This window comes from Akebia trifoliata, chromosome 3 (genome assembly GCF_017979445.1).
Source record: "Akebia trifoliata isolate Shusen 1 chromosome 3, ASM1797944v1, whole genome shotgun sequence".
Classification (NCBI taxonomy): Eukaryota; Viridiplantae; Streptophyta; class Magnoliopsida; order Ranunculales; family Lardizabalaceae; genus Akebia; species Akebia trifoliata.
In genome coordinates, this window is record NC_141377.1 from 455,999 (window position 1) to 475,303 (window position 19,305).

Genomic DNA, 19,305 nt, shown 5'->3' on the forward strand with positions numbered 1-19,305 from the left:
TTTAAATAAACAACCAAAGGCAAATTGTGATTTTACTGGGGAAGATTATATAAAATATGTTTTATCAGGAAATAATTCTATATGTCATAAACAATTTAGAATGGAGAAACACGTTTTTCACAAATTATTATCATTTTTCGCGACGAGGCAAACCTAAAAAGCACGAGACGCGTTTCTTTACAAGTCTCTTTGACAATGTTCCAATGATATTAGGACAAAATGCAAGTATGAGATTGACTGCTAATCGATTTCAACATTCAGAAGAGATTGTAAGCAGACATTTTCATAGAATTTTGGAGGCGGTTCTACGTTTATGTAGGACTCTTATCGTACCCCGATATTTGAATGAGATCCCTCCTGAAATTCAGACTAGTCGAAGATACTAGCCTTTATTTAAGGTAATTTATTACATTTTTTATTATTAACATCAATATATATTTTTTTAATTGATGCATTGTCTTATACATTATTATTTCAACATGAAGGATTGCGTGGGAGTGATAGATGGTACTCATATAGGAGCACGTGTTCTTGCAGTAGATCAACTTCGTTTCTTAGGTCGAAAGGGCATAATATAGAATGTGTTGGTTATATGCTCTTTCGACATGTTTTTTTCGTATGTCATGACTGGTTGGGAAGGACAAGCAAATGACTCAAATATATTGTTGAAAACTATCACTAATCTCAATTCAGGATTTCCACACCCACTAGAAGGTCGGTATTTAAAGTATTAATCTAAATAGTACTTTATTTACTTAAATAAGTTTATAATGATTATAGTTGTTCATTTTGATTGTTAGGTAAGTATTATCTAGTTGACTCTGGATATCCATTGATGGACGGGTATTTTGCACCATATAAAGGTATTTGTTATCATCTACAAGATTTTCGGAGAGGGGCATGGGAGAAAGGGAAGAAAGAATTGTTCAATCATCTACATTCTTTCCTACGCAATGTCATTGAAAGATGTTTTGGTGTTTTGAAGGCGCGATGGACAATTTTACGTGACATACATTCATATTCATTTGATACGCAACGAGATATTGTGATTGCCTGTATGAGATTACACAATTTTATTCGAAAAGAAGGTTTATCAGATGTAAAATTTGCCCAATATGATCAAGATGATTTTATAGAAGAAGGATTCACATCTTTAGATCATAGAAATCCAATTGTGCATTCACATCGTCAAACAAATAGGGTTATGGAACAAAAAAGAGAAGTCATAATAGAAGCTATAAAAGAGGCCTATAATCGGCATGATATTAATGTATAAGAATGACTTGTCTTAAATTTAGTACTTTAATTTAAACGCTGTTAAACATTTGACTTGTTATTCTTGTAAGTTGTTTTAAATTTATCTATTTTGATTTTTTTATGCATTTGAAATCTTTGATTGTAGTTTTAATGACACTTTGTTGTTCGTGTGGTTGAGAGTTGGTTATTATTACTGCTAGAAATAAAGAAAATAAAGGTAGAAAATTTTATCGGTATCCATCTTGGAAGGTAATAATTGTCAATAAGACATATGAATTTATCATATTTCTTTTACAATATATATATTTTTATTATAACCTAATGAAATTTATTTATTCTTTAATTCTATAATCATACTGGAGGATTTTTATGGACTGATGAAGTTGAATCTATTGACGAAGTTGATGTAACTGATATACTTGTGAAGAAAAATAGACAACAAAAGACCATGAATGATTTATTTTTTATGCATCAATAAGATGTAATATATTGCAGTTTATAACAATTTTAATTTTAATAGCTGTGTTAGTTATAATGTTATTTCTTAAATAGATATATGTAGATTGTATGTATGAGATTTGTTTAAGTATGAATATATATATATATATATATATATATATATATAAGGATTTGGTATGTTTGAGACATCTTTTATATATATGGTAATTCAACAGGTGATAGGTTAAACCATCCAATTTTTAAGGGAGGTGTTGTCAATTATTTTTTTAAAATTTGAGTATAATGGATTTAAACACATTATATTAATATTTAATATTTAAAATATTATATTATATTATATTAATATTTATAGTTAAAATGTCAAAAACAATATAGTTTGAAGGCATATTATGATACTAAAAAACAAAAAAACAGTAACTGGTATAATATAAGGGTATTCTGATTTTTTTTTTCTAGAAGTCATGAGAAGTCAGTATGGTTCCCAAACAGACTTCCAGCACAAAAGTACTTCTGCCAGTACTTCATAGAGTTGATTGCCAAACGCCCTTTCTGCACAGAATTACTTTTCCAGCTCCTCCACAGAGTACCCCAGCTCTTACTTTTTGGAACAGTAGTTCTACTCCTGGTATCCAAACACACCCCTAGGGTAATTCCTTCAATCTCTAATGATGGAATAACCATTCCCAAGATGGTAACTTCTGCTTCAACGATGCAAATTTCCCTCGGATTTACAATATTAATATGCGGCAAGAACTTCTCCCAACCTTTACTATCGTCCCATGTTGTGAACCAATTAGTAGCTGCAATATAAAAACAATAAACTTCTAAGCATACATCCATCCCAACAAAAAAACATAAATTGAATATATATATATATATATATATATATATATATATATATATATATATAGGGTCACGTTCAATGGCTAACTTTTTGGCAAAACATTTTTCAAAACATGAGTTAAAAGTTTTGGAATGGGCTGGTTTTTGGTGAGCATGATCTCTACAGTGAGGAGATCATCCTCACCAAAAATCAGCCCATTCCAAAACTTCTAACCCATGTTTACAAGTTGAAAAATCGTGGATCGTCCATTTTTTGTGAACTGTTTTTGATGGGATTAGAAGTTGTGGAATGGGCTGATTTTTGGTGATGATGATCTCCTCACTGTAGAGATCATCCTCACCAAAAACCAGCCCATTCCAAAACTTTTAACCCATGTTTTGAAAAATGTTTTGCCAAAAAGTTTGCCATTGAACGCTACCCATATATATATAGGGTCCCGTTCAGCAACAAACATTTTGGCAAAACATTTTTCAACACATGGGTTAGAGGTTGTGGAATGGGCTGATTTTTGGTGATGATGATCTCCTCACCGTAGAGATCATCCTCACCAAAAATCAGCCCATTCCACAACCTCTAACCCATGTTTTGAAAAATGTTTTGCCAAAATGTTTGTTGCTGAACATTTCCCTATATATATATATATATAAACCGGGGCAAGAAGTTTTGGAATGGGCTGATTTTTTGTGAGGATGATCTCCTCACCGTAGAGAACATCCTCATAAAAAATCAGCACATTCCAAAGCCTCTAACCCATGTTTTGAAAAATGTTTTGCCAAAATGTTTGTTGCTGAACGGGACCCATGCCATATATATATGAAAAAACAATTTAACATTAATAAATTTTCAAAATATGGGTTAGAAATTTTGGATTGAACTGATTTTTTGTGAGGATGCTCTCTATGATGGGAAGATCACCCGAAAAAAAAAAATCAGTTGAATCTGAAACTTCTAACCCCATTAAAAGTGATTTAGAATGTGGACCGTCGATTTTTTACCAATTTTTGTCAATAATTTGTAAATCACTTTTGATGGATTTAGAGACTTTGGATTGAGCTGATTTTTTGTGAGGATGATCTTCTCATCATAGTGACCATCCTCGCAAAAAATCAGCTCAATCCAAAACCTCTAACTCATATTTTGAAAGACCATTGTTTTTACATATGTTTTTACATATGTCCCTTGAACCACCCTCATATATATACCTCATGTGCCATAAGCTTATTAACAAGCTCGGGTATGAGATTCTAATCTACATTTTAAAGTTTATAAAGTCACTAAATAAAACTCAAGCCAAGTTGATTCAGTGCTCAAATTCATTTGAACCAACTCACTACGTAGATTAAAAACTTCATGTTATATGTTATATTCTTTGATTTAAAAAGAGGAATTAAAATAGAATAATTATTAATTTTAAAAAGATTAATTTTACAAACTTAATTTATTTGACTCATAAAAATCAACTTGTGACTTGACTCAACTCAGATCGATGAATTTTAAAACATGGGATCTATGCATATTGTTACCACTAGCTTGTTGTTTCTTGAGGTTTCGGTCCATTAGGCTCAAGGTGAAATCCACAAGCAGTTTTGTACCAACAGAATGTCTTGATGAATCAGCCAAAGCTAAAAACATAGAAACACTATTTCCATTTCCCTCCCCACGTCCATTTGGATAGAGCTCAATCTTCCTACAAAATATATACCAATTAATTGCCAACAAATTAAATTAACTAGTACTAATATGTATGTATGTATGTATGTATACCATTCGTGATTTCCAGCCATGAATACTTCAGACTCCGAACGACATTGCTTAAATCTTCTTTCATATAAAAGGTTATCAATCTTCCAAGTGTGCTTACTAGTGCTTGCTCCCTTTATCATTGAAAGACACTCGCCTACGCCTCTACTTCTTTCCTTGCAGACAAACACCTCCGCTCCAAACACACACACATCATCTACAAGGTATCCATTAGAAGGATCATTGAAAGTTCTAAGTGGGATGAATTTGTCGAAACCCCATTCAGTCTTCGTCGCATGGAAGCATCTTCCTGTCTCCTTGGTATCTAGGTAAGGTAATACCGATTAAAGAATATTTCCAAAAGAACCAAAGCACATCACCATGTCATCAGGTTTTTAAAACTTTGTCCGAGTCAATCGGTTAGGATTAGTTTCAATAATAAAAAAAATCATTTATATAAATAATTATTAAGAGCTTAATGTGTGATTTTCTTGGTGTCATATAATTTTATTTGATTTGCTTTCACTCAAAAGTTCAATCTTTTATAATATTCCTTTAGTATCCTGGCTCTTAAAGATCTTTCACCAAGTTAACATGGTTTTTGATTTTCCTAAAACTTAAAAATCATTATGATTGGTACAAAATGATATTTGGTGGAAGAGGATAGATACCTTGGACGGTTAAATACCATTCTCGAACTTGATTGATCAAAAATAACCTGAAAACCACGTTGACATCCCAATCAGGGGGTAGGGATTTTGTCTCTGATATTACCAAGTAAAGTGAGATATAGTCCCTAGCATTTTTCTTCTCATTTCCTTTTGGGTAGAGACACAAACTCCTGTAATTAAACACTAAATATATTTACCAAATATAATCTAATAGAAATTAAGATCCAAAAATATAATGAAACTTACTTCAATGATTCTGTCAGGTGCAAAAATAATTTAGTGCAGGATTGCTCTATTTGCACCTACCATTCAACGTAAGTACACCAACTTTATAACTGCACCTTAAATAATTATAACACTTTAACATACACATCTACACTATTAAGTGCACCTACTCAATTTATCTACCTGATTTCTTCTTCCTACCATCTTCATCTCCCTCTCATCCCATTGTTCTTTCTTCTCTCCTAACAAATGAACCAATCCCTTTCTTTGCTACAAATTCTTCTAGTTTTCTACTTTTTACCATGTATTGTAATGGTAAAGGGGTAGAAATTTATTTGAGATAAGATTTTACGGTTTTCCTTATTCTTCTCCTCTACTTTCAATTTTATCAGTTTTAAAATATAATTGAAAGTTTTAGTTATTTCATGTCAATAGTTCAGTGCATAGTTCGCAATTTGGTGGACGGAAAAAAATGATAAGGAAATAAATCGGGTACCATTTAGAATAGTGATGCACCGGCCGGTTCGTTGGAAAATTTGGCGAAAAAATGTAGCACGGTGAAAATACAATACGGAAAAAAGTTCGAGAATGATTCGGATACAACAACTTTTAAAACTTTCAAAAATTCGGATATATATATCATATCATATGAACTAATAATTTTAATCTACTAATAAAATTATCAATATTTAAATTAAAAATACCTTAAGTAAACAAATAAATAATCCACAATCACGTGCATCCAATAAAATTTATATTCACAATTAAAGATTTAGTTGTAATCCATCTAATAATTAATGTAAATGAAAAGTATAAAACATGATAGACTAATAAATGCCAAAATCATCATATCCCATGACCGAATTAAATTTAAAAAAAAAAAAAAAAAAAAAATTCTTGTCGTTTTTAAAAAGTTTTTACTGCGAAGTAGACAGAAATTTCACCATACGACGGACGGTCAACGAGTAAATTCCACGATGGGTCGATGGGGGCGATTTTCAACTTAAGATTTTTTTTCCCTTCTCTTGAGTCTTGAGTTTTGAAGTGAGAATAGGGAAATACAACGTGTTTTAATAAAACACTTATGGAATATATGTACAAATCACGATTTAGTCGTTGGAATTCAAAGGTCCGCGAATTAATCTGAATCTTTGAATCCAATGGCAGTTTTGATCGAGAAGAGTAATATACGTCTAATTTGTGTTTAATTCATGAATCAACCGCAAATTTACTAACTATGGTCCAATGTCGACATGGACTAAGCCATGAATCATGTATCTCAGGTAGTTTGACCCAAATAAATGAAAAAATTAAAATGATTGTGAGTCACATTATACAAATTATATAGTTTTAATGAGGAGTGAACCAACTTGATCAACCTGACTGACCCGTCGGGTTGAGGATTTCATACCCGAGGTCAGGTTAGGCGTGGGCACAGGTTGATACTCAACTCGGCCCAACCACCTGAGTTGCAACCCTACTATCTAATCAGTCAGCAAGGAAAATTGTACCACATGGCACAATAAAGAGATCTGGAATTGGGTATCCACACCCAACTTCCTCGAGTATAGGATATCATTATTGTAAACGCTAGTCAACAGCCATCATCAAACAAGAAAGAACATAAGAAACTGTACCATTTGTAACCACCAGCATCAAAAGTAGTTGTGTTGTATCTCTCTATAGAAGCCTTTGAGAGTAACAAAAATGACTCAATTTTGAATTTGTAGTGAGTTGGTAAAGCATCTCTAAACGATTTTGCTACTCCTGCCAAATAATAAATTAGATGTGTAAGTTGCATCTTGATTTTTTATGCGATGGACTTGAGTTCAAATCCCCACTTAGGGTCACCCTTAGGGATTTATCTCGAAAATTATCTGGCGCAGCTGGGTGGGGGACTGCATATGCCCGAAGTATTAGTCAGTTTCAAAAGAAAAAAAATTGAGAGGAATTCACTCGATCAGGCGAGTCAATCCAAGTACCGGTTCCTGCAACCTCCTACGAAATAAAATAAAATAAATATACCTTCTCCGTCGTCGGAAATAAATTCGGTGTTCATCATAGTGTTCCAGCACATGACCTCAATCAGAATGTTTATGTTGTTCTTATAAAGAAAATGGAAAGCCTTTTATTCTGCCTTGTGCTAATAAAAGCTTTCATTCTTTCTATATTCTTCCCTTCCTTAGCAAAGTTTTTCATTCTATCCTTGAGATTTAAGAAAAACTTTTATTCTATGTTAGGCTGAGTTGGACTGTACCTACCTTCTGATCATAAATAAAGAACTGAATTAATTTTGAATGGCTCAGGTCCCTTCACAACTCAATTTCTTTTCTAAAATAACGTCACCTTTGGATTCATGCATATATTATAATAGAAAAATCAATTAATTTTAGAAATCTGATAATATTTTAAATGGAAAGTAGAATTAATTTAATCAGGTGCATCCATATAGAACCATGATTTCCAAGTCAATTTGTGAGTTTTAGATTGACTCTATATAGGGGTGTCAATGGGTAGTCCAAAATTCGGATATTGGATTCGAATTTGGAGAGTTTTATATATTCAAATCCTTACCGGGTACGGATTCTAATATTAACATATCAAATCCGATTCGAAATAATATATAATATATATTATTTGATTTATTTATTTTTTATATATATATATATATATATATATAAAATAGGATTTTTTGAAATAATGAAAAATCAGTTGGATAAGGAAAAATTGTGTTTTTTATTTTATTTTATTTTAATGTTCAAATTATTCGAATTCTAATCGGATATTATCCAATATCCGATATCCGATAGGATAATCGGATTTGAATTCGGATGGAGTTTTAGACAATTCGTCGGTGTCAAATTCAAATTCGGATATTAGATAAAAATTTCGGATTCAGTTTTGGATATTACTATATGCGAACCGATAAACATCCGTTGACAACCCTAACTCTATAGGCATTTGAGTCAAAAAAATAAATAGGGTTGGTGTGCTGACTCCTTCCTTGTACCAACTAAGTTTGAATCCCCAACCAATCCTAACAAGTCTACTCATCATTTTTTTTTTTTCTTGTAGCTCCTTATAGTACTTTTGGTACAGTTGAGAGAATGCCACATTGAACATAAAATACCACCACAACCATCTTGGGTTCGTGCTTTGGATGAGATTTAGAAGTAAAAGAATCAACGGCCACTAAACTTTCAAATTTAAATGATTAGATTTAGTTTGTCTGTCGATGTGGTGCTCTTTCAACCATTCAAAACACTACGTCATATTGTGTGTTTTGTGACCGCACGATTGCGCTAAAAACGACTGCTAAAGGCTGTCGTTAATTGCGACAGTTTATAGCAGTCGTTTAACCGTCATTTCTACTCACATATAAATTATTAGCTATATATCAAGTATACTATATCAAATCTCTCTCTCTCACAGCTCGATCGTTATCTGTCTCTCGCTCTCGGACTCCTCTCTCTCTCTCTCTCTCTCAAATCGCTCGATCATATTCTCTCTCTCTCTCTCGCTCTCACTTTCCCACACTCATCTCTGTCTCTCACTCATCTCTGCCTCTCTCGATCACACTCGATCTCTCGTTCTCGCTTTCGATCTCTCACTCTCTCGCACTCTCTCGATCTCTGTCTTTGTATTTGTCTCTCGCATGCACTCTCTCTCTGCAACATCCAAGATCTAGGGTTTGTGAACTCGCTCCTAGATGTATCTCAAATCTACGAATCTTAAGTTGAAATTAGATCTAGGGCTTACGCACTCGGGTTGGTTTTAAGGTCTGATTTGCTTATTTTTCTATTGGTGGAGCTTTATATATGGTTTGATTGTTTTCAATTAGTGAAAAGAGATAGAATCGTACTTTAGTATTTGGGGCTTTGTTCTAGTTTTCACGTTTTTTTCCTTTCCTTTATTAGATTACTGTTTAGATAGCTAAAGTATTGATATAATGACCTGATGCTTGTTGTTCTTTTATTTTTCTGTCTAAATTTATCTTTTCCTTTTTTGTTTATCTATTTTATTCAAAGGTTGCATATTTTGTATGGTTCTTTTTGAATTGAGAAACATCTGTAACTTGCATCCATTGCAGAATGGGGGTTTCTCCAATCACCAGAGACTTAGTTTATTACTATTCAAAATTTAAATATGTTGAGGATGTTTTAATATTTTATATAGAGGTGACATGTGGGTGCACAAACCATATTTTGAGTTGGTTAAAAGGCCACTTTTTTATGAGTATTGTGGGATCAAACCCAGTGCATTATTGTCCATAGTTATGGCCATAAGATAACATCCTTGGTTTTTAGTTTTTTTTATTCAAGAGGTTCTGATATTTCTGTTTCCAGTATAGAAGAAAATTTAGAATAATGCAGGATAATTAATGATTTAAATTGTACTTTTGAACCCAAAAAAAAGACATGGAGTCCAACATTAGGTATCTGATAAGCGCCTTTGAGAACTCTACAATGCCAACACATCTATAATTCAAATTTATTAAACTATGAAGGTGATTTTTTTTTTCCTTTTAATTTGATCAATAATAAAAAGCAATATAAGAAAAGTAAAGCTTGATCGTGATTAACGACATAATAAATTAGCGTATTAATATCGATCAAAAAAATAAATAAATTAGCGTATTAAGGATGTTTTATGATAATTGTATGTATGAAGTCATTTTTCCCCAGAAAATCATCAAAATAAAATGTTGACACTACCTTTCTGGTTAGGATGTGTTTGTTGTTGATATGTAACCAACAACAAGAATCTTAAAAAGTGCCATTTACTTGTTATGAAGGTTGTGTCTTGTTTCTTGTTTTGGGTTTCTCTAGAATGAGCTGCTATGAGTGCTTGAGGGTTCATGTGCTCTAGGCAAAAGCCTTAGCAATGTAATGCGCTGCGTAATTATTCAACTTGACTTTCTTTCCTATTAGTTTCATTGTGCCTCAGGTTCTCGTCACAATTCATTGACGAGGTTGTTAACATATGTTTTTATTTAGAGGTGATTCCCTCTTTGGTGCTAATGTTATTGGTTATTTTTTTCCTCTCTTTTTTTTATTTTATCAGATACCATTTTGTTAGGTAACTTGAAGGTTAATGTAACTGTTACAAGTTTACCCTTGACTATACTGTACATTGCCTGGCTATAATTTGATGAATAGGAAGGCTTTGTGCCATTTGTTTTTTATTTATGATGCATGTTTTCTTCCTTTTTTCATAATGAAGGTCTCAAGGATTCAGGTAGACGTTTTGAAGAATTAAAGAGTACTTTACCAATATAGATATGCCTACTGATATTTTAATATTTAAGCAGAAATAGTGTATTTCAAATTTTATTGTTTCCATCAATAACTCTTCACTTATATGAAAACTTAGTTGTAGCAATCCTAACAGAACATTTGGAACATAGAAATACAGCACACATCTAATAAATTAGAAGCAACGTGTTTGTACGAAACCATAAATTGAAATGGTAAAAAATGGTTGAGGTGGAAAATTACCAACTTGAACATTTGACACATATTCAGTCCTCTAAATTGGAAAATTCCAATTTTATTATAAAACCTTATTTACTTCTAGTAGTATTGGCAGTTCAGAGTGAAAATGCTAAGAAAGTGTTAATTGTTGATTGGGTATCACCAATAACTCATCTTAACTATCATTGTTCTGTTCTGCTTTATGTATAATGTACTTGTTGTTTGTCACTAATGTTTATTTACATGTATGATTGAATTAGCTGAAATATGATGGGCAACCTTGATTCTATAAGTAATACTGAAAACTAGATGTATAGCTTGAGTTGCTTTAGTAATTTCTATTTCGTTTATAGGTAGCATTGAGTGTGGGCACAATGTATTTTCCTCCCTACAAAACAACATAAATTGTTGATCAGGCTTGGATAAATTTAGTTTTTCTCTTTGTTTACATTTTTCTGGAGGAAATTATATATATTTGTTTAAAAGAACTTCAGATTGTGCACTATTCTCATAGTTCTCCTTGTTTTTGCATTGCCTCCTAGCACATGAAATCTAAATGTTTTTGAATGTCTTATGCCACATCGAAATCTAATGGAGCTGTCCATAACAAGGTACAAGGGAAACAATGGTAATGATTTCCAAACAAGGAAAGGTATCTTATAACTTACGAAAACTATGATTTGAAATGCTGCCAAATTGAATAAAAAAGAGGACCCACTTGGTATCTATAACCATTAAATGGTCTCTTAGTGCTCCTCTTTATCCTGCACTTTGTCCATGTTTTGTTCCTTTTTTTAGGTTGGCCAAACTGGAAAGATTGTTGCTCCGGAATTGTACATGCCATTTGGTGTTTCTGGGGCTATCCAACACTTGGCAAGAATGAGAGATTCTCGTTCGTAAATTTTATGAATTGTAATCTTTGTACAAGTGTAGTGTCTTTAACTTAACTTTTACCATGCTCATATCAATTATAATTATTTTCCCCATTGTTCTCTTTATCAATTCATTGTCATTGAATCTGATTACATTTCTTCTTGTTTTTTAACTAGATTTTCTGTCAAACATATAACCATTATGGTTGAGTCAGAACTACAAGATTAAATTGGGCATCCCTGGATATCTACTTCATTTCATGATTTCAGTTTCAGTTTTATTGCTTTTTGAACTACCGAATCTTTCAATTAATACTATAAATAGAGAAATTAAGATTCCTATTATATTTGATTGTAGCACTATGGATCAATTTAGTGGAGAAAGCACACATGGTACTTTCTTTGGATGATAATCATGTCAGTTCTGTCATGAACACCATTACAATCTCATGTTTTTATCCATTCGGATTCATGTTTCTCACATTTAATTTTGTTTGATTTTGTGTAGGGGTCACATCTAATACAGATGCAGCTCAGCTTGCCAAGACATTTGCAGATGCAAAATGCAAAACAAAGGTACTTAATATATTTCAGATTAAGATTTCTCTTCCAACTTATGTTGGCTTATGGACAATGGAAACCTTGTATTGTATTGATTTGAACAAAATGATGTTCTCATTTGTTTCATAGGTGGTTGGTGTTCATGTTACCTTATGTGGGGATCTGAAAAACCAGTTTGTTGAAGCTAATGTTGGATTCGATACAATATGCAAGGTATATGATGATTATTGTCACTCACTTTGTTGTTATCTTATTAATTAGACTATATTAGAGATGTTGACTATGGAATGATTTTTGTCTTTCTTTTTAAATTGTAATAAAGGTCTAAGAACAATAACAAAAACAAAAGCCTTAACCGAAGATTTGGGGTTGGCTAAACAAATCATGTTCCTCCATTTTGTTCTGTCTAAATTCAAGTCTTCTATTATCGTTAGACATCTGTATATAAATTAATTACTTAAGATAAATTTTCTGAGGTTCATTGAAAATGTCACCAAAACAGTAGCATTAGGTTGAACATCAGCATCGATTGTCTTCGAGTTTACAATTAATCTCCAGTGTAAAGTTGTAATTCATACATCATATTGATTCATTTGATTCGAGATGACTCATCCCAATTAATACGGATTGAATCAATTGGATTTGTTATTGTTTAATATAAAATAATTAATATTTTTATAAATCAAATGTTTAAAATCTATATAAAAAAAATTTTAAAAAAAAATATTGAGACTGAGTCCATATTAATTTATTGTAATTTTATTTAATAAATAAATATATAAATAGTTTTGAATTAATTTAATTGTGTAGTTTCAACCATAGAATGATCAGCTAATTAAGAAGTCAAAGCCATTATTGAGTGTCCCTGAAGCCACAAGTGTCGAGACTCTGATAGTTATCTAGTACTTTAAGCATAGGATTGGGTGCACACATCTATCCCATCTGTAGCGACACGTGGATTGTAAATTGTACATTGTGGACGTGCCCTACAAGACCTATATGGGCTCTTTAAAGTGGGAACAAGAACCTAAAAGTAACTGTAAACTATAGTTTTGAAAAATGGGAAAATTACTTACCAAACATGGATCAAGGGATGTTCAAATTGTGAAGATCGACAAATCGAATCATTGGGCACCAATCGTCAAGGTCTAGCCGGGGTCTATATTTTACAATCATTGATCACGACGTTTAAACTTTGAACATGAATTATAGAGATCAATGATACAATTTGCCGAGATGAGGAAATTTGAATCTTGATCTTGACCATTCGAGTTAACCATTTGTAAGGGTGAGGAGGCATTAAGAAATAAAGATTTTTACTAAGCGTGTCATTAAGATAATAAAAAAATAAAAAAGAATTCTAAACGTATTTAGAAGCCTTTTGAAAATTGTTCAATACTGAGATGGTGCATTCTAGTATTCAAAAGCAAAGCCAGGATTTTCCTATTGAGGGGGGCAAATTATTGTTGTTCGATAGGGTTGAAGAGCATGAATTTGAGAAGAAAATTCAATGATTTTTATTAAAGGTTGAAGAAAGAGGTATTTAGGTCACTTATTATTAGTCTATGATAGAAGACTTGAGTAAAGGAGCAACAATCATCTTTCCTGATTAAGAGGGACTCTCTCTTATTTATTCTCGACACACAATTATCTGTGAGTTAAAAGTACTTCTAAATGCCGAGGCTGCGCTGTCACGTAAGTTGTATATGTATGTACGTGAGACATTTGGGAATATCACACATATCTTGCATGTTTATGTTTAAAAAAAAATGAGATAATATATTTATTAGATACTTGTTTACACATTATTCAAGAGTTTGATAATTCTTATAAAGTTAACTTGTTCTAAAGTGACAGGTTTAGCAAGAACAACTAGGAGCACCATAGTGGAGTACTTCCTCGCATTCTGGGAGGCATTTAGGAATAGCAACACCACGGAAATCTAGGGTAATTCCTTCAATCTCTAATGATGGAATAACCACTCCCAAGATGGTAACTTCTGCTTCAGCGATGCAAATTTCCCTCGGATTTACAATATTAATATGCGGCAAGAACTTCTCCCAACCTTTACTATCGTCCCGTGTTGTGAACCAATTAGTAGCTGCAATATAAAAAACATAAACTTCTAAGCATACATCCATCCCAACAAAAAAACATAAATTGAATATATATATATATATATATATATATGGGAAATGTTCAGCAATAAACATTTTGGCAAAACATTTTTCAAAACATGGGTTAGAGGTTTTGGAATGGGCTGATTTTTGGTGATGATGATTTCTACAGTGAGGAGATCATCCTCACCAAAAATCAGCCCATTCCAAAACTTCTAACCCCATCAAAAATGGTTTACAAAAAAATGGATGGTCCATGATTTTTCAACTTGTAAACTGGGGCTAGAAGTTTTGGAATGAGCTGATTTTTGGTGAGGATGATCTCCTCACCGTAGAGATCATCCTCACCAAAAATCAGCCCATTCCAAAACCTCTAACCCATGTTTTGAAAAATGTTTTGCCAAAATGTTTGTTGCTGAACATTTCCCATATATATATATATATACCTCATGTGCCATAAGCTTATTAACAAGCTCAGGTATGAGATTCTAATCTACATTTTAAAGTTTATAAAGTCACTAAATAAAACTCAAGCCAAGTTGATTCAGTGCTCAAATTCATTTGAACCAACTCACTAAGTAGATAAAAAACTTCATGTTATATGTTATATTCTTTGATTTAAAAAGAGGAATTAAAATAGAATAATTATTAATTTTAAAAAGATTAATTTTACAAACTTAATTTATTTGACTCATAAAAATCAACTTGTGACTTGACTCAACTCAGATTGATGAATTTTAAAACATGGGATCTATGCATATTGTTACCACTAGCTTGTCGTTTCTTGAGGTTTCGGTCCATTAGGCTCAAGGTGAAATCCACAAGCAGTTTTGTACCAACAGAATGTCTTGATGAATCAGCCAAAGCTAAAAACATAGAAACACTATTTCCATTTCCCTCCCCACGTCCATTTGAATAGAGCTCAATCTTCCTACAAAATATATACCAATTAATTGCCAACAAATTAAATTAAATAGTACTAATATGTATGTATGTATACCATTCGTGATTTCCAGCCATGAATACTTCAGACTCCGAACGACATTGCTTAAATCTTCTTTCATATAAAAGGTTATCAATCTTCCAAGTGTGCTTACTAGTTCTAGCTCCCTTTATCATCGAGAGACACTCTCCTATGCCTCTACTTCTTTCCTTGCAGACAAAAACCTCCGCTCCAAACACACACACATCATCTACAAGGTATCCATTAGAAGGATCATTGAAAGTTCTAAGTGGGATGAATTTGTCGAAACCCCATTCAGTCTTCGTCGCATGGAAGCGTCTTCCTGTCTCCTTGGTATCTAGGTAAGGTAATACGGATTAAAGAATATTTCCAAAAGAATCAAAGCACATCATCATGTCATCAGGTTTTTAAAACTTGGTCCGAGTCAATCGGTTACGATTAGTTTCAGTAATAAAAAAAATCATTTAAATAAATAATTATTAAGAGCATAATGTGTGATTTTCTTGGTGTCATATAATTTTAGGCAGATTTACCAAAACATGCACAACATTTCGAATATTTACCAAATCGGTACACTATAGCAATTAATTTTGAAAACGGTAAATTTACCATTTTCGGAATTAATTTTTTTACCAAAACAGTAAAATGTATTTTTTTTAATACCGAAAAATGCCCTTTTTTATTTTTTGACTGAAATTACGAAAATAAAATTGATTCGGTAAAAAAAAAATTGTAAATACATATGATTGTTGGATTACGGAAAGTGAATCTTTTTAGTTGGAATTTAATTTTTTTAAGGTTAAAATTGTAAATATATTTGTAAAACAAAAAAAGGGTATTTTCGGTATAAAAAAATTATATTTTACTCTTTTTACCATTTTGGTAAAAAATATTAATTCTGAAAACGGTAAATTTACCGTTTTCGGAATTAATTGCTACAGTGTACCGTTTTGGTAAATTATTCTATTTGATTTGCTTTTACTCAAAAGTTCAATCTTTTATAATATTCCTTTAGTATCCTGGCTCTTAAAGATCTTTCACCAAGTTGCCCTGGTTTTTGATTTTCCTAACACTTAAAAATCATTATAATTGTACAAAATGATATTTTGGTGGAAGAGGATAGATACCTTGGACGGTTAAATACCTGCCTCGAACTTGATCGAACAAAAATAACCTGAAAACCACGTTGACATCCCAATCAGGGGGTAGGGATTTTGTCTCTGATATTACCAAGTAAAGTGAGATATAGTCCCTAGCATTTTTCTTCTCATTTCCTTTTGGGTAGAGACACAAACTCCTGTAATTAAACACTAAATATATTTACCAAATATAATCTAATAGAAATTAAGATCCAAAAATATAATGAAACATACTTTAATGATTCTGTCAGGTGCAAAAATAATTTAGTGCAGGATTGCTCTATTTGCACCTACCATTCAACGTAAGTACACCAACTTTATAAGTGCACCTAAAATAATTATAACACTTTAATATACACATCTACACTATTAAGTGCACCTACTCAATTTATCTATCTGATTTCTTCTTCCCACCATCTTCATCTCCCTCTCATCCCATTGTTCTGTCTTCTCTCCTAACAAATGAACCAATCCCTTTCTTTGCTACAAATTCTTCTAGTTTTCTACTTTTTATCATGTACCGTAATGGTAAAGGGGTAGAAATTTATTTGAGATAAGATTTTACGGTTTTCCTTATTCTTCTCCTCTACTTTCAATTTTATCAGTTTTAAAATATAATTGAAAGTTTTAGTTATTTCATGTCAATAGTTCAGTGCATAGTTAGCAATTTGGTGGATGGAAAAAAATGGTACGGAAATAAATCGGGTACCATTTAGAATAGTGATGCACCGGCCGGTTCGTTGGAAAATTCGACAAAAAAATGTAGCATGGTAAAAATACAATACGGAAAAAAGTTAGAGAATGATTCGGATACAATAACTTTTAAAACTTTCAAAAATTCGGATATATATAACATATCATATGAACTAATAATTTTAATCTACTAATAAAATTATCAATATTTAAATTAAAAATACCTTAAGTAAACAAATAAATAATCCACAATCACGTGCATCCAATAAAATATATATTCCTAATTGAAGATTTAGTTGTAATCCATCTAATAATTAATGTAAATGAAAAGTATAAAACATGATAGACTAATAAATGCCAAAATCATCATATCCCATGACCTAATTAAATTAAAAAAAAAAAAAAAAAATCTTGTCGTTTTTAAAAAGTTTTTACTGCGAAGTAGACAGAAATTTCACCATATGACGGACGGTCAACGAGTAAATTCCACGATGGGTCGGTGGGGGCGATTTTCAACTTAAGATTTTTTTTCCCTTCTCTTGAGTCTTAAGTTTTGAAGTGAGAACAGGGAAATACAATGTGTTTTAATAAAATACTTATGGAATATATGTACAAATCACGATTTAGTCGTTGGGATTCAAAGATCCGCAAATTAATCAGAATCTTTGAATCCAATGGCAGTTTTTAACGAGAAGAGTAATATACGTCTAATTCGTGTTTAATTCGCGAATCAACCACAAATTTACTAACTATGGTCCAATGTCGACATGGACTAAGCCATGAATCATGTATCTCTGGTAGTTTGGCCCAAATAAATGAAAAAATTAAAATGATTAGGATTCACATTATACAAATTATATAGTTTTAATGAGGAGTGAACCAACTTGATCAACCTGACTGACCCGTCGGGTTGAGGATTTCATACCCGAGGTCAGGTTAGGCGTGGGCACAGGTTGATACTCAACTCGGCCCAACCCACCTGAGTTGCAACCCTACTATCTAATCAGTCAGCAAGGAAAATTGTACCACATGGCACAATAAAGAGATCTGGAATTGGGTATCCACACCCAACTTCCTCGAGTATAGGATATCATTATTGTAAACGCTAGTCAACAGCCATCATCAAACAAGAAAGAACATAAGAAACTGTACCATTTGTAACCACCAGCATCAAAAGTAGTTGTGTTGTATCTCTCTATAGAAGCCTTTGAGAGTAACGAAAATGACTCAATTTTGAATTTGTAGTGAGTTGGTAAAGCATCTCTAAACGATTTTGCTACTCCTGCCAAATAATAAATTAGATGTGTAAGTTGCATCTTGATTTTTTATGCGACGGACTTGAGTTCAAATCCCCACTTAGGGTCACCCTTAGGGATTTATCTCGAAAATTATCTGGCGCAGCTGTGTGGGGGACTGCATATGCCCCAAGAATTAGTCAGGTGGTCCAAGAGCATATATCTCAGTTTCAAAAGAAAAAAAATTGAGAGGAATTCACTCGATCAGGCGAGTCAATCCAAGTACCGGTTCCTGCAACCTCCTACGAAATAAAATAAAATAAATATACCTTCTCCGTCGTCGGAAATAAATTCGGTGTTCATCATAGTGTTCCAGCACATGACCTCAATCAGAATGTTTATGTTGTTCTTATAAAGAAAATGGAAAGCCTTTTATTCTGCCTTGTGCTAATAAAAGCTTTCATTCTTTCTATATTCTTCCCTTCCTTAGCAAAGTTTTTCATTCTATCCTTGAGATTTAAGAAAAGCTTTTATTCTATGGTTAGGCTGAGTCGGACTGTACCTACCTTCTGATCATAAATAAAGAACTGAATTAATTTTGAATTGCTCAAGTCCCTTCACAACTCAATTTCTTTTCTAAAATAACGTCACCTTTGGATTCATGCATATACTATAATAGAAAAATCAATTAATTTTAGAAATCTGATAATATTTTAAATGGAAAGTAGAATTACTTTAATCACGTGCATCCATATAGAACCATGATATCCAAGTCAATTTGTGAGTTTTAGATTGACTCTATATAGGGGTGTCAATGGATAGTCCAAAATTCGGATATTGAATTCGAATTCGGAGGGTTTTATATATTGAAATCCTTACCAGGTACGGATTCCAATATTAACATATCAAATCCGATTCGAAATAATATATTATATATATTATTTGATTTATTATATATATATATATATATATATATATATATATATATATATATATATATATATATATATATATATATATAATATGATTTTTTTAAATAATGAAAAATCAGTTG

At 32.1% G+C, this 19,305-nt stretch overlaps 3 protein-coding genes across 3 annotated transcripts in view; 1 reads left to right on the forward strand and 2 right to left on the reverse strand.

Moving 5' to 3' along the window:
• The window catches only part of LOC147405312 (uncharacterized), a 55,613-nt gene that overhangs the window by 22,384 nt on the left and 13,924 nt on the right, over positions 1–19,305 (reverse strand). The window lies entirely within an intron of this gene.
• On the reverse strand, positions 2,104–18,745 carry LOC147405314 (uncharacterized). The gene is made up of 12 exons (XM_086432685.1): positions 18,581–18,745; positions 18,169–18,298; positions 16,312–16,481; positions 15,221–15,521; positions 14,988–15,151; positions 13,966–14,204; positions 7,222–7,300; positions 6,834–6,963; positions 4,972–5,141; positions 4,325–4,625; positions 4,084–4,247; positions 2,104–2,516 (listed from the first exon to the last, which is right to left on the reverse strand). The coding sequence occupies exons 1-12, from the start codon at positions 18,630–18,632 to the stop codon at positions 2,176–2,178; spliced, it is 2,241 nt and encodes a 746-aa protein (XP_086288811.1). The 5' UTR covers positions 18,633–18,745; the 3' UTR covers positions 2,104–2,175.
• LOC147405315 (pyrophosphate--fructose 6-phosphate 1-phosphotransferase subunit alpha-like) lies at positions 8,170–14,083 on the forward strand. Its single transcript, XM_086432990.1, has 5 exons — positions 8,170–11,322; positions 11,469–11,582; positions 12,051–12,118; positions 12,233–12,316; positions 13,955–14,083. Exons 1-5 carry the CDS (start codon positions 11,244–11,246, stop codon positions 13,955–13,957), a joined length of 348 nt encoding a protein of 115 aa, XP_086289116.1. The 5' UTR covers positions 8,170–11,243; the 3' UTR covers positions 13,958–14,083.

Bases quoted from the DNA above. Each gene is read 5' to 3' on its own strand.
- LOC147405315 (XM_086432990.1), top strand. From the start codon at position 11,244: ATGCCACATCGAAATCTAATGGAGCTGTCCATAACAAGGTACAAGGGA. The intron at 11,583-12,050 runs GTAATCTTTGTA...GATTTTGTGTAG, and splicing joins GTTCGTAAATTTTATGAATT to GGGTCACATCTAATACAGAT. The intron at 12,119-12,232 runs GTACTTAATATA...TTTGTTTCATAG, and splicing joins ATGCAAAATGCAAAACAAAG to GTGGTTGGTGTTCATGTTAC.
- LOC147405314 (XM_086432685.1), bottom strand. From the start codon at position 18,632: ATGTGCTGGAACACTATGATGAACACCGAATTTATTTCCGACGACGGA. The intron at 15,152-15,220 runs GTATACATACAT...TATATTTTGTAG, and splicing joins ATGGCTGGAAATCACGAATG to GAAGATTGAGCTCTATTCAA. The intron at 7,301-13,965 runs TAAACCTGTCAC...TTTCTTTATAAG, and splicing joins GTGCTCCTAGTTGTTCTTGC to AACAACATAAACATTCTGAT.